Source organism: Vicia villosa, unplaced genomic scaffold (genome assembly GCF_029867415.1).
Source record: "Vicia villosa cultivar HV-30 ecotype Madison, WI unplaced genomic scaffold, Vvil1.0 ctg.003888F_1_1, whole genome shotgun sequence".
NCBI lineage: Eukaryota > Viridiplantae > Streptophyta > Magnoliopsida > Fabales > Fabaceae > Vicia > Vicia villosa.
The window spans coordinates 123,077-137,790 of record NW_026706328.1 but is presented as its reverse complement, the minus strand read 5'-3'; the positions used below and the strand labels follow the sequence as shown (position 1 = coordinate 137,790).

The window sequence follows — 14,714 nt, the reverse complement described above, 5'->3', positions numbered from 1 at the left end:
TGCAATTGATTTCTGTATGTCCAAAAGCTTTGCAAAAGTGAAAAAAGTCTGGCAGCCTTTCGTATTCGAAACCTACAAAAAATACAAAGCCAGACCGTTCAACCAGAATACTATCCCTGAGCTCCGATAGGAGGTCAACATCTACCAAAACACGAATAAAATGACCAAATGCCCTTTCAAACGGAGAACTATTGGAGCCTAAATCGATACAAATAGGGGTACCAATGCTTCCTATTATAGAGAAAATAATTTTAGGTCTCCAATATTCTTGAGGAAGACCTAAAATTCTGATCCAAACTTGCGCAGAGGAATGACTGACATTACTGGGGATGAAATCCTTAGACCATGGGAATAACTTCAACACACCAGGACTTAGGTTCCAAGAAGCATTTGAGCGGACTCTACAAACATCTTGCAAACTGGAGAAACAAAACTCAAAAAAGCCCTTAACAAGTAAGGTAACTCCCCACGAGCTGAGGCCAGTCCAGAAAGAGCTTAACTTAGACTTGAGTTGAATAATAGTTAATGGGGTCGAACCCTTGGGCCACAAAATTTTCCCGTGTAAGTTATGCTTACATGATTCAACTCGAAGGATATATTCCTCTTCAAGAATTTTAATAGAGATTCAATCCCCTTTCACACAAGGGATTGGAAGTTGACTGGTAGGAATATTGTAAACATTGCCAAGAGCTTCTGCAAAGGATTTCACTGGTTTAGCCGAAGTTGTGGTCGTTCCAGTGTTAACAAATGTTTCTGGCTTTTGGGACAGAGGGAACCCAGGTTTATCAACTAGGGTAGTTTCACGAAAGAGAAAAGAATCCATCAAAGAATAGGGGAAACTCAGCTGAGGGAAAGAGTTACCTTTCGAAAAGGACCGTAATCCTAAGAGAAGAAAGAGGAAGGGAAGGAAAGCAAGACAGGAAGGAGAGCGACAGAAGAACCTCCGCCCAGAGACGTCGCGAAACGCTACAGGGCCTCACACTGAAATCGCCAGCTCAAAGGTCATACTATCTAATCTTGAGATATGAGTATGTCACTGTTTACAAATATGATAAATAGTAACATTTATTATTTTGACTTCTTTATTTTGTTTTTTTTTTCAAAAATAACTTTGATTAATGATAAAATAGTGAAAATAATTAATAAAATTATAAATAAATAAGTAGTAAATAATCTATATTTTAATAACTAATAGAATATTAAAATAGGTTAATGGTAGGACATTATATTTATGTTATTCATACAATATATATATATATATATATATATATATATATATATATATATATATATATATATATATATATATATATATATATATATATATATATATATATATTTTTCTCGATTGTTATTTATTTTAATTCTTATAATTTTATGTTAGTATAAATTTTAGAGACTATTTAAATGTTATAATTAAATATTTTAAATTTTATCATACAATTAACTTATTTATTGTCAAATATTATCACGTGTGTTTTAATTTATTATTTTTCTGATCATAATAATAAATTTCTTATTAATCACCTAAACTTACATATTATGCTTGCTCCTATATTTTCTAGTCATATGATTTAATTTTCCGCAATTGAAGCAAGAGAAAACACAACTTTCGTTTCTTTAAACCTCAAGTAGTTATTATTAGGGGTGTTCAAAACCAAACCAACCCAATAGAAAACCGCAAACCAAACCAAACCAAACCGAAACCGCAAAAAACCGCATTTGGTTCGGATTAGTTTGGGTCATCTTTTAACAAAACCGCACGGTTCGGTTCGGTTTGCGGTTTGTATTTTGGAAACCGAACCAAACCGAATCAAACCGCATTATGTTACAACCTAACTTTTACTTAACTTACATCCAACCCAAACTTAAATCTATTACACTTTAGCCTTATAATTACGAACAATTTTCTCATCCTTACACATATGATTTTAGTCCTGATCTTTTCAAATCTCTAATAGCATTATCGCACATTCTTTGCCACATAAATCTTCCCTCTTTTTTTATAATCGCTACTCTCTTATATTCTTTCTTTTTCACCTTCTTATTTTTATGCAAATGTTCCCTATTTCAATTTCGTTTTTATCGCACATCTTCTCTAATCTCTCAACTCTTTTGTTTTTTCTTTTTCACCTTCACTAATCTTTCGTCTCTTCTATTTTATTATTTCATTCTAATAATTTTTATATTGTTTTATACTATTATTTTATGTTTATTATTCCACTTTTGTCTAATTTAATTTTAACATATTAAATAGAAAGTTGTTGTCAAAATATGACGAGTTTTGTTGTTATTTGATAGTGTATGAATGTCTATTAAGTTATGTTGTCATCTATATGTATATGTATGATTCAATAAAATATTTGTAAAAAACCAAACCAAACGAACCGAACCAAACCGCATTAGTTTGGTTTGGTTCGGATTTTTTTTAAAAGCCAACCGAACCAAACCAAACCGCACGATTTTTTCTCTTGCGGTTCGGATGATTTTTTTCGTTAAAACCGCCAAAACCGCACCGCGAACACCCCTAGTTATTATTATTATTTCTTCTTCAATGATTTGCAGATAGTTTGATAATAATTATTTCTTCTTTAATAATAAATACTTGAGCCTCAACTCTTAATTCAAATGAGAATTTGAATTCTTTAATGATTTGTAAATAATTTTTTATTAACATTAAAATTTTTGTTGTTGTTAGAAACAACAAATACTTCATATTTTTTATCTTTCGAACTTCTTCTTTATTTTAAAGACGACCAAAAAGTTAAATTTTTATAGGGGTCTTGTTTTTTTTTTGGACCCGGGCATTTTAAAATCAAGTAAATCTGTTCTCCTTTACATTTATTATACTTATTTACAGTAATAAAACACAGTATAACCTAAAGATTGAAGAACTCATTTCTCAACTACTCTTGTATATGCGTCAAGCCTAAATAGCGTTGAAATCGTGTGCACAAATTCGTTGATAGGTGTCTCTCTTGTTTTTCAAGCTTTGCATTTCCATTTCTTTCCTTTCATTTATTTATACACACATTTCACGCTCCAGACGTGGGAACCATTATCTTTCTAACTTCTTTTCCTTCCAAAGCTCTCAAAATAAACATTTTAGTTTTCTCTCTCTATCTCTGAATGTTTCACGCATTCTAGAGAGAGAAAGAAGAAGAGTTCTAGAATTTTCCATGAGAACATCGTCGTTTAGGAGATGCACCACCAGCAAAACCGAATCAGACTTACCGGAAAATTCCGAAACCTCATCGCCGACGGCGGGAAAACATGTATACGGCGCAATGTTGCCGGTTTTTCTCAACGACCTCCGTAGCAACCACCACAAGGAGCTCGTTGAGATAACACTGGAGCTCGAAAACGATGCGGTCGTGCTTCGCAATATAGCTTCGGTATCTTCCGCACCAAACGCGTCTCCTTCTTCAAGTCACATCGCCGGAGATGGAGACAACTTCACCGGCGTTGGCGTTGGTGTTGAGTATTCTGTTGCGAGGAGTCTCTCGATTACGTCGAGGATTAAGAAGAAATTCCCGTGGCTGAGGTCGATGTCGATGCGAACTTCGACCTCGTCTTCTGAGAGTGTAACGGCCGTGGAGGAGGATCCGATGACTGCGCGAAATGCGCGGAGAATGCGAGCAGAACTTGATCGGACGAGATCGAGTGCGCAGAGAGGTTTGAAAGGTTTGAGATTCATTAGTAAGTCTGGTGAAGCTTGTGAGGAGTTATGGAAGAAAGTTGAGAAGAGGTTTGGATTTCTTGCTAAGGATGGTTTGCTTGATCGAGAAAATTTTGGCGAATGCATTGGTACGTTTATCTTGTTTTGATGCTAAGAAAATATTTGGAAGAGTAAATGAAGTGTTTTTGGTATATGAAAATTTCACTTCACACTAACTTTAATTTCACTCAGAGTAGTTAGTTATGGGTAAGAAACATGAATCATGTTTTATTTCCATAAAAAAATTATTTCCATTTTTGACATTGGAGTTAGTAATTTAGAAGAAGTTTTGGAGAGGAACTTTTGCCTATTAATGCGTTAACCGCATTTGCAGTGTGTTTTAAAATCAGATGATCTGCTGCAATAATAACAGCATCATATAATTTTTCAAATGTTTTTTCATATATTTTTGTTAAAATTCAAAATTCCATAACACCGAAATTTATTTTACATGAAAAATCCTAATATTTTCCTCATTATATGTTAAGTGCTTCTCATTATATTTTAAGTGCTTTAAAATCAAAATTCAAACCGCAATACACATTACAACTACTGCAATTACTAGAGTCGCAACAACATCTACAACCGCAACTTCAAATGATGGACGTGACTAAATATAATTGAAAAATAAAATGGTTATTATAATGTAAAATTATTTATATTATCTATGTATATCAATTAAATTCATATAGTTTAAAGCTTAATGATAATATATTTTTACAATATTGGTCAATGAATTGAAGGGATGGAGGATTCGAAGGAATTTGCTGTGGGTATATTTGATGCATTAGCTCGGAAGGAAAGAAAAACAGTGAGCAAGATAACAAAAGAAGAGTTGCATCAGTTCTGGTTGCAAATTTCAAACCAGAGCTTTGATGCTCGCCTCCAAATTTTCTTTGACATGTAAGTAATCTGTCGCTTTCCATGATGTAATATCTTTACTGTCATTATTGAGAAACAAGAGAAAGTGCCATGGTTAGTAATATCTTATTAGAAGAAAAAAACTTGCACCTACTACAAACTTGTATTATTGGATGTATTTTATTAAAATTCAAAGTTTAAGACAATTTTGTTTCTATAAGTTTTGGTATCAAAATAAGTAACTTTGAGGGAGTATATAATTGGATGAATGCCATGTATAAATATTTTCTCACTCGTCTCGTCTTGTGTGTGGGACAATCAAATTTTAATTATAAAAATAAAAAAAGTGATATTTATAAAAAAATTAATGTAAAATGGATAATAATAAAAATTTATCATTGAAATTTTAATATATTATTTCAAGGCGGAGGATTAAAATGATTTGATGTTTTTATTTGACAAATTGGGTTGGTTTGATATTAAATTTAAATTTTAAAAATTTAAATTTAAGTAATTTAAATTATTTAATTAAAATTTATTTATTTATAAATTATTTTGATTGAATATTAAAATTATTTATTACTAAATTTTTGGAGATATTTCTTAAAATTTGAAAAATAGAGACAAAGTTGCAATTTTAAATATTTAAAAGAACTAATTTTTAAATTATTTAAGATCAATTTGCAATTTTTGAAAATATTTAAGAAACAATTTATAAATTTTGGAAAGTACTAGAATAAAGTTTCAAATTTTAAAATAATAATAATATTTAACTTGACATCCACATTATATGAAGTTTAAGATAAATTTCAAACTCTTTAATTTTAACTGTGATTTCAAAATTATTAAATTTAACTTATATAAAATATTTCATAAATTTTTATTATTTTAATAATTTTTTAATTTCAATAAATTTTTTTAAAATTCTCTCAATATATTGCATTTCCTTATTAAAATACTTCATTTAAAAGAAGAAAAAAAATAGAAAAGAAAAAAATCACCTAATTCTTTCTCGTGATGCGGTGTTTATTAACTAATCACTCTAAAAAGATAAAATGAGTAAAGTATACATGACATGACTCACTTAAAAATTTAATTAAGACATATTCTATTGGAGATGATGACTTATATTGTGGTGAGAGTAAGTATTATATCTATATTTGTTTACTTAATGTTTTAAACGGAATTTGGTAGGAACTTTGCATAAAATATAAAGCGCTCAAACATTTAACTTTTGAACTGAGATTCATACCTATAAGTGTTTGTTTATTTCTTTCTTTTTTGGGGTTTGACTTGTGTATCTCTTTGTTTATAAGATGATGACTTGTGCATCTCTTTTCTTTAATAATATAAGATGATGACTTGTGCATCTTTTACCTGTGCATCATTTGAATTGAGATATTATAAAAGTGTGTGTAAACTGTAAAATTGTTCATGTCAATGTTACTCCATCACCTATGGGAGAAAAGGAACTTAATTTTAAAATCATAGCTTAAACGTTAAATTAAAACGTCAATTTGCTTCAGGGCAGACAGTAATGAAGATGGAAGAATCACTAGGGAGGAAGTACAGGAGGCAAGGTTTACTAGTACTTTTTTATGGCTGAAATAATCATCAAGATAACAATTACATTATTTTGATCATTCATTCTGATTTCATTTTTATTTTTAATCAACAGCTTATAATGTTAAGTGCTTCTGCAAACAATCTGTCCAAACTAAAAGAACAGGCTGAAGGATACGCCACACTAATAATGGAAGAATTGGATCCGGAAAACCTCGGTTACATCGAGGTAAGTGAGGAAAAATAAAAGTCATTGAAAACTTAATAAAACCACATTTTACTTCATAAACATTTGTATATCTATCTAGTTAAGTCAGTTCAGTTGGTAGTTGTGCAGAGACATTTGACTGCACGGGCAAGTTTAAACTCGCGACATCTCATTTATTCACGTTTTGTGTATGCACAATTTTCATTAGTCTTTTTTTATCATTTCATAATTTTATTCCTTTCATTTTTTCAGCTGTGGCAGCTAGAAATGTTGTTACTAGAAAAGGATAGATACATGACCTACAGTAGACAACAGAGCAGTGCAAGTGTAAATTGGAGTCAAAATATGTCAAGTTTAAGGCCAAAAAATAAGATCCACAAAATCCGCAAGACACTCCAATGTCTTGCATTAGAGTACTGGAGAAGGGGATGGATTTTGTTACTATGGTTGATTACCATTGCTTCTCTTTTTACTTGGAAACTTTACCAGTACAAAAACAGATCAAGTTTTGAAGTTATGAGTTATTGCTTACCAGTAGCCAAAGGCGCCGCAGAGACACTCAAGTTCAACATGGCTCTCATTCTTTTACCTGTTTGTCGAAATACATTGACATGGCTTCGCTCCACAAAAGTTAGGAAAATTGTCCCATTCGACGACAATATTAATTTCCATAAGGTAAACAGAGACTCTCAACACATTTTGTCACGTCTAAAATATGATCTAACAACAATAAATCTAATCGATCTTGGATATACTCTAAATAGTCTTCATTATAATTGCATTATAAGTGCATTAACAATGAAAAACTCCGAAGAGAAGTGTATAATTTTTCCATTAGCATTGTGATTTGATTTTATCTCTATCCATATTTACAGATCATTGCATTTGCCATAGTTATCGGAATAACCATTCATGCAGGCAACCATCTCGCATGTGATTTCCCGCTTCTCGTGAATTCATCTCCAGAAAAATTCTCAATAGTAACTTCTGATTTCAACAACAAAAAGCCGACATACAAATCACTTTTGCTTGGCGTTGAAGGTTTAACAGGAATCACAATGGTTACTTTGATGGTTATATCGTTTACTCTCGCAACTAGCCAATTTCGAAGAAATGCAGTAAATCTTCCTTCGCCCATTAACAGATTGACAGGATTTAATGCATTCTGGTACTCGCATCATCTTCTCGGTATTGTCTACATTCTTCTGTTAATTCATGGATCTTTCTTGAATTTGACACATAAATGGTACCAGAAAACGGTAAGAACTTCGACCACAATCTTCGTAGGTATGGAATAGTGAACGATGATGAATGTACAATAACATTTTTTTGACTTTTGATGTTAGACATGGATGTATATATCTGTTCCGTTGTTGCTGTACATTGCAGAACGTACTCTACGAACTCGTAGATCGCAACATTATGCAGTAAAAGTTTTGAAGGTAATAAAAATAAATCCACACTCCATTTTCTACTTTTGGTTTGATAATAACTTCCATTTAATCTTTCTAAATTTGACTTAGCAGGTTTCAGTGCTACCAGGAAATGTCTTCAGCTTAATCATGTCAAAGCCTAATGGATTCAAGTACAAAAGTGGCCAATACATATTTCTACAATGCCCAAAAATTTCTCCATTTGAGTGGTGAGTGAGGTTCTTCTTTTAGGTCCATTTTTAATCATCGTAAATTTTACGATGCACTAGTACAAGCAAATAAGATCTTGATTTTTTAGGCATCCATTCTCCATTACATCGGCACCAGGAGATGATTACCTAAGTGTTCACATTCGAACCGTCGGTGACTGGACACGAGAACTTAAGCTACTTTTCACCGAAGATGACCAATTGGCTCCGGTAAACTTCAAAGCAACATTCGAAGAACTGATAAAAATGGATCAATTAGGGTAAGTATAGGTCAGATAAAAGTTAAAAAAAGTTTCATAATAGAACTACGATATAAGAAATTTATCAGAGTTTTCAGGTCGCATCAACCATATTTGATTATAATTCTTCACAATATCAAATATTACGACATGACTTTAAAGCTTCAACTCAATTGTAAACCATTCTAACTAGAATTTTGTTACAGACAGCCGAAGCTGCTCGTAGATGGCCCATACGGAGCTCCAGCACAAGATTACCAGAATTTTGATGTATTGCTCCTCATAGGATTAGGAATTGGAGCAACCCCCTTCATTAGTATTCTCAGAGATCTTCTCAGTGACACGAGAACAATAGACGAACAAACGGTACAATCCATACTCTTAGTTTTTTTATAATGTTGATTACATTCTGTCATCAACTGTGAACTTTAACAAGGCCAAGTGCAGGACTCAAACACAGAAACAACAAAATCAGATGAGAGTTTCAATAGCTTCACCTCTTCAAATGTAACGCCGGGAAGAAATAAGAGATCACAGAGGATTATAAAAGCTTACTTTTATTGGGTTACCAGAGAACCTGGATCTTTTGAATGGTTTAAAGGAGTAATGGATGAAGTCGCAGCAATGGACCACAAAGTAATATTCAATCTTAATTATATCATATTAAAATTTAATCTTCTATCATGAACTTGCTTAATAACTAATTCTCATTCTGTGTTTATTCCTAACCACTTGTCAGGGCCTAATTGAACTGCACAACTATCTCACAAGTGTTTATGAAGAAGGTGATGCAAGATCAACCTTAATCACTATGATCCAAGCATTAAACCATGCTAAGCATGGTGTTGACATTCTATCAGGCACTCAAGTGAGATCTTCGATACTTTAAGAACTATTATTGTTCGAGTTCATAGTGATTTCATCTCAAGCACGAACATAACCGATTTATTGTTTTTTGATTGTAGGTGAGGACACACTTTGCTAGGCCTAATTGGAGAGAAGTTTTCACAAAAATAGCTTCAAAACACCCGAATTCTACCGTAGGTAAATTGCTTGCAAAAAGTGCAGAACTATTTCTCTCAAATTATAATATTGCACTTGCAATTACAATTGCAAACTACAATAAAGACGAGATTGAGAATGTGACAAGAAGATTGATGCGCACTCGTAAACCCACATTTAATTCTGTTACTTGATGATATTAGTAAGTTTTTAACAAGAGAATGATGCATAATATTTGCAGGTGTGTTCTACTGTGGGATGCCGGTGCTTGCGAAGGAGCTAAAAAAACTATCACTTGAGCTCAGTCATAAGACAACCACACGCTTTGAATTTCATAAGGAGTACTTTTGAAATTGGAGCTTAAAATTAAAATGCTTTGTTTATTCTTATGTAACTATCAGTTAAATAATTCAAAGCAGAAAATTAAGAAATATTTGGGTCATCATAGGAGGAAAATAACCATGTAATTTGAGTATATGTAATAGAATACAAATACTTAAACAATATAGTAAGAAATCTAATAACAGAGAAAAGAATACAAAGATTTCAGTGTCTAGAAAACACCCTTCAATTTCATGATTGTTTTATACAAAGCAAATTTTTATTTTCATACATGGTGGTTCCCTATTATCATATTTGTTTCCCAAAATCATATCTCACAACTCCATTGGGAATTAACAAAACTATACACACCCTATTTGTTTCCTAAAATCATAATTCAGTTGAGATATTCAATGGAGCAATTAAAGAGCACACTTATTCCAGCCAAAATATAAACAAGAGCAGCACAAATGGATTGAAAGACTTGGCAACAAACACATAGACATAATGTTAGAGATAATTCATATCCAGAAGCATTGTTAGTCAGAAGTAGAAGTTTTTGAAGTGACTGTTGTAGAAGTGGTGTTTACTAGCTTCTGGAGTTTAGTTTATTTGTTAGCTTAGCTATTAAGCATAGTTTTTGGTGTGCCTAAGTGGCAGTTTACTTTGTCTATTTAAATAAGTTTGTAGCTAGGGTTTTCAATAATATTGTAATGTCTTTTTGTGAATAGAGTTTCTTTCTCAACAAGTTTGTTGTAAGCGTTTTTCTCTCTCTCATCTTTCTCTTTCTTCTTCCATCTTCATCTTGTTCATCTTATTTCGCTGTGCACCAACAATTGGTATCTAGAGCTCCGGTTCAGATCCACGAAAAGGGAAACACGAGTGTACGTAAGGCGTGTGTGATTGATTTCGTTGTTCTTGAATTCGCGTTGAATTCACGATCGAAATCATAGCGGAATCACATTTCTTGATTTCGAGAGATCGGGAAACTCAAGTGTTTGGTGAGATCTGAGTGATTTCTTGCACAATATCAAAGATGAATGGTGGAAACAGTGGTTTGAATACGAAACTTTTGGTGTTTGATGGAAAGAATGGAATCGGTGGATGATTTAAATGAGTGTGTTGCTTAGCGCTCAAGATGTGTTTGATCTCGTCTACGACGGTTACGTGTCGATTGCAGCGGATGCAATGGAAGCGCAAAGAAATGTGCAACAAGAAATGAGGAAGAAGGATCAAAAAGTGTTTTTCTACAACCATCAGTGTGTGGATTCGAATGTGTTTGATAAGATCTCTGATTCGACGATAGTGAAGGCTGCGTGGGATACACTAGTACGATGCTATGGCAATAACGCATCAGTGAAGAATGTGAAGCTTCAGTCTCAACGTAAGCAGTATGAGAATCTCAACATGAAGAACAATGAAAAGGTACCTAATTACATCTCTAGAGTGATTCTGATCACAAATGAGATCAAATCTTGTGGAGAAACTCTTTACGAGCAAGTAATCATTGAGAATATATTGGGATCTCTTTCTCCTCAATTTGATTACATTGTTGTAGCAATTGAACATTCTAAGGATATGAGCACCATGGGAATTGAAGAGCTGCAAAGCAATCTAGAGGAGCAAGAGTTGCGTCTGACTGAGAGAACCTCAGAAAGAGAGGTTGAGCAGACTCTGAAAGCTTCTTTTGTCAAGAAGGACCAGAAGCAGTCTTGGTCAGAAGCCAAGAAAAGACATGGGGGGTCATAGAAGTTAGGAGCTTCTAACTCTAATGAGAAGAAACATCTGAAGGAAAGGGAGAAGTTAGACAAGAAGAGGGTTCAATGCTACTGCTATAAACAGTTTGGCCACTTTGCTAAGGACTGTTGGTGAAACAAGGAAAGGAAATCAAAAGAAGCAAATATAGCTAGAGGAGATTCTGATAATGAACCCGTGCTATTGATGGCTTTTGATTCTGAGGGTAGTTATTTCATAGACTGGTGGTATATGGACAATGGCTGCTCAAATCAGATGTTGTAACATACTAAATTTGTGGAGGAGGTCCAGAAACTAACATTGTTCCAAGTTCTGTATATGATTCAGAACAAGTTCAAAGACCATAAAGAATGAGACAAATACCCAAAAGGTTTGCAGAGTTCGACATGTTACGCGTTACTGAAATAGAATCTGAAGCAAAGTCATTCAATGTGCTGTTAGTAGACTTTGAATTTGTGAGTATAGATGAAGCACTCAAGAAGAAAGTCTGGCTGAATGTCATGAAAGAAGAATTTTAGGCTATAGAAATAAACCAGACTTGGGAGTCGACTGAGCTTCCAAAGGAGAAGAAATCCATCAACATCAAATGGGTTTTCAAGGTAAAGTTGAAGCTAGATGGATCAATTGGGAAACAGAAAGCGAGGTAGTAGTTAGAGGTTTTCTTCAAAAACTTCGGCTAGATTACTTTGAGGTGTTTGCACCTGTAGTGAGACATGAAACAATCCAGCTGGTGATCGTTGTAGCTGATAATAGGAATTGGTCTATGATACATCTGAATTTTAAATCTGCATTTCTGAATGGTCCTTTACAAGAATAAATCTATGTGTCACAACCTCCTGGATTTGTGAAAAAGAATCAAGAAGAGATGATGTACAAGTTGCATGAAGCCTTGTATGGATTGAAGCAAGCGCCCAGAGTTTGGAGCTTGAAGATTGATTTTTTTCAAGAAGCAGGGGTTTTAGAAATATGAGATGGAATATGGCGTTTATGTTCAGCATACTTCTGAAGGCAAATTAATTCTGGTATGTCTTTATGTTGATGATATACTGCTGACAGGTAGTTATTCTTATGAGATAGTCAAGTTCAAGAAGATGTTGATAAATGAATTTGAGATGAATGACCTAGGAAAGTTGGTATACTTTCTAGGGATGGAGGTTTTGTACTTTGAGAAGGATATCATTCTGCATCAGCTGACGTATGAACTTGACCTTCCTAAGAGATTTGAGCTGACAAATTACTAGTCTGCAATCACACTTGCTAAGACGAATCACAAGCTGGAATCTGATTTAAAGGGTGATGATGTATATGCTACTGATCGGAAAAATAGCAAGTGTACTATTTTCACCGGTGTAGTTATAATGGGTTTTACCCCAAGTATCGATCACGAGGATTGCGTAGGAAACACAAGTTATTATGCGGAGTCAATTAAACAAAAACACATATGGTGTTGCTTTAAATGGTTACCGAAATAGATTAAAACACGATATAAAAGCTGAAATTAAAGTTGAGCTTTTGATATAAATTTAGAGTAATGCCAAGGTAGGTGTATGATCAGCCTTATAATGACTCTGTAAAAAGATCTCTTTAACAAGTTCATATGATGCAACTATTTGTCCTTAAGGGTGTTTTCCTAAGTCCTTAGTGAAAACCTTTTGGTTTGCAATCACAATGCCTAAGTCCTTAGAAACAAAGGTTTGTAAACCAATGATGTAAGTAATCAAGAATATTCAAATAACCTTACGGTATCCCTAGTCCTAGGTGATACTACAAGATTTAATTGTTTAAAAACCTTAACAACCGTAGTCCTACAGATTGTTAACCGTAGATCAATCTTGTTTTGCCGACAAAGAGAGCATTAAAAACATTAAACAATCAAATTGCAAAATACGAATACTTGATTAACGAAATACGATATTCAGAGTCGTTACAATTCAAATCAGGGACACCCCCTGGCATTGGGGGGTTTAGCCTCTCATAATATTCAAGAAACCAAAATCAAAAAGTTTAGACATTACAAAGATTAGGAGAACTCTGATCTTCAATGGTGTCCACCGTTGAATCTCTTCGTCTTCCAAAACCTTGATGAAGCTATCTTTATCTGCTCTGGGATTCTATCGTACGATCAAAAGTGCCTTCTCCTTGTCTCTCAATCCTCTTTTAATCCCTCTAGGTTTTAAGATCTCAGTCGGAATACCCAAACTGCCCCCGGAACTTTAAAATTGTAAAAACAAAAAAACTCAGAAATTCTGTCCGCACAGCTGACACGGCCGTGTCACTTGACACGGGCAGACCGTGTCACCTTCTGGTCTTAGGAGTGCAGTTCTTCAGGAGGCCTGACATGGCCGTGTCAGGCGACACGGTCAGACCGTGTCCGCCTCTGCCTCCTTGCTCATTTTTGCTTCTTGCTTCCTTTTTGCGCACCTCTTGGATATGCGATCTTCCTTCAATCCAAAGCTAACCTGAAACCATTACCAAACGAGATCAAAAGCACCTAATTGACAAGGAAAATGCACAAAAACAAATTGCAAACAAATAAACTACAACTAGATAGATTTAAAGAAAACATTAGAAAACAAACACAAAGTGTTACCAAACATGACGATTGTGTGTCGAATTCATGATGAAATTAAGTGTAAAATGGTGACCGATCACAACCCCAAACTTATCTCATTGCTTGTCCTCAAGCAATGCAAGTGAGCAAACAAAGTTCACCTTGAATTTCTTTTTGTACCACAACATAGCCGATATCATTCGTAACTTGAATCTCTTCCTTGAGTCAGCTTTTGGGACTTATCGCACCTTGTTGTCCATCACACTTCATATCAAGATGTATTTCACCTGCAAACTTGTCACACTTCTCACAAATTCTCTCGTGGTTAGAGTGTTTTTCGCTCAGATCATAATATGCGATATCAACCCTTGACTTTGCGAACGTCCTACTTCCACTACACAAAAAGGAATCATTCAATTTGAGGGCTTTTTGGGTTGTAATGGGGCTGAGGTGGAGGTTGGATAAACAAGGAGAGGGTACGCAATGGGTTTTCTGCACTTATGTTACTTTTCTCGCTTCTTTTTTTTCTGTATGTGTGGGGGGTTTCTTCTTAGACTCTCTGTTTTCACCGAAATTTCGAGTGTTAGAATCACCGAGTCTTTCACTTCTTTTTGGGCAAGTGTATTAAACTTCTTTTTTTCTTTCTTTTTTTTCTTTGTGAGGTTCACCCACTTCTTTTTCCTCTTTTGTTTATTTTTCTGTACATTTGCCCCTTTACTTTCATACATACATATAAACCACCCCAAACTTACAATTTTCACACGGTTTTGAGATAAGAGAAAAAAACGATAAGTGCTACCCGGAAATGGTGATTATGAAGGATGGAGATACAACAAAACAAAACAAGGGGGAAT

At 34.0% G+C, this 14,714-nt stretch overlaps 1 protein-coding gene across 1 annotated transcript; it reads left to right on the top strand.

The window, feature by feature from the left end:
- Positions 1–2,897: 2,897 nt before the first annotated feature.
- LOC131641619 (respiratory burst oxidase homolog protein E) lies at positions 2,898–9,843 on the top strand. The gene is made up of 14 exons (XM_058911922.1): positions 2,898–3,807; positions 4,462–4,621; positions 6,106–6,154; positions 6,258–6,371; positions 6,603–7,025; positions 7,226–7,609; positions 7,697–7,792; positions 7,877–7,992; positions 8,082–8,252; positions 8,438–8,597; positions 8,679–8,867; positions 8,971–9,099; positions 9,197–9,275; positions 9,475–9,843. Exons 1-14 carry the CDS (start codon positions 3,180–3,182, stop codon positions 9,582–9,584), a joined length of 2,808 nt encoding a protein of 935 aa, XP_058767905.1. The 5' UTR covers positions 2,898–3,179; the 3' UTR covers positions 9,585–9,843.
- Positions 9,844–14,714: the final 4,871 nt, after the last annotated feature.

Excerpts from the sequence above, each read along its gene's own strand:
- LOC131641619 (XM_058911922.1), top strand. The coding sequence starts at position 3,180 with ATGAGAACATCGTCGTTTAGGAGATGCACCACCAGCAAAACCGAATCA. Across the intron at positions 6,372-6,602 it reads AAAACCTCGGTTACATCGAG|CTGTGGCAGCTAGAAATGTT; the intron begins GTAAGTGAGGAA and ends TCATTTTTTCAG. Across the intron at positions 7,610-7,696 it reads ATAAATGGTACCAGAAAACG|ACATGGATGTATATATCTGT; the intron begins GTAAGAACTTCG and ends TTTTGATGTTAG.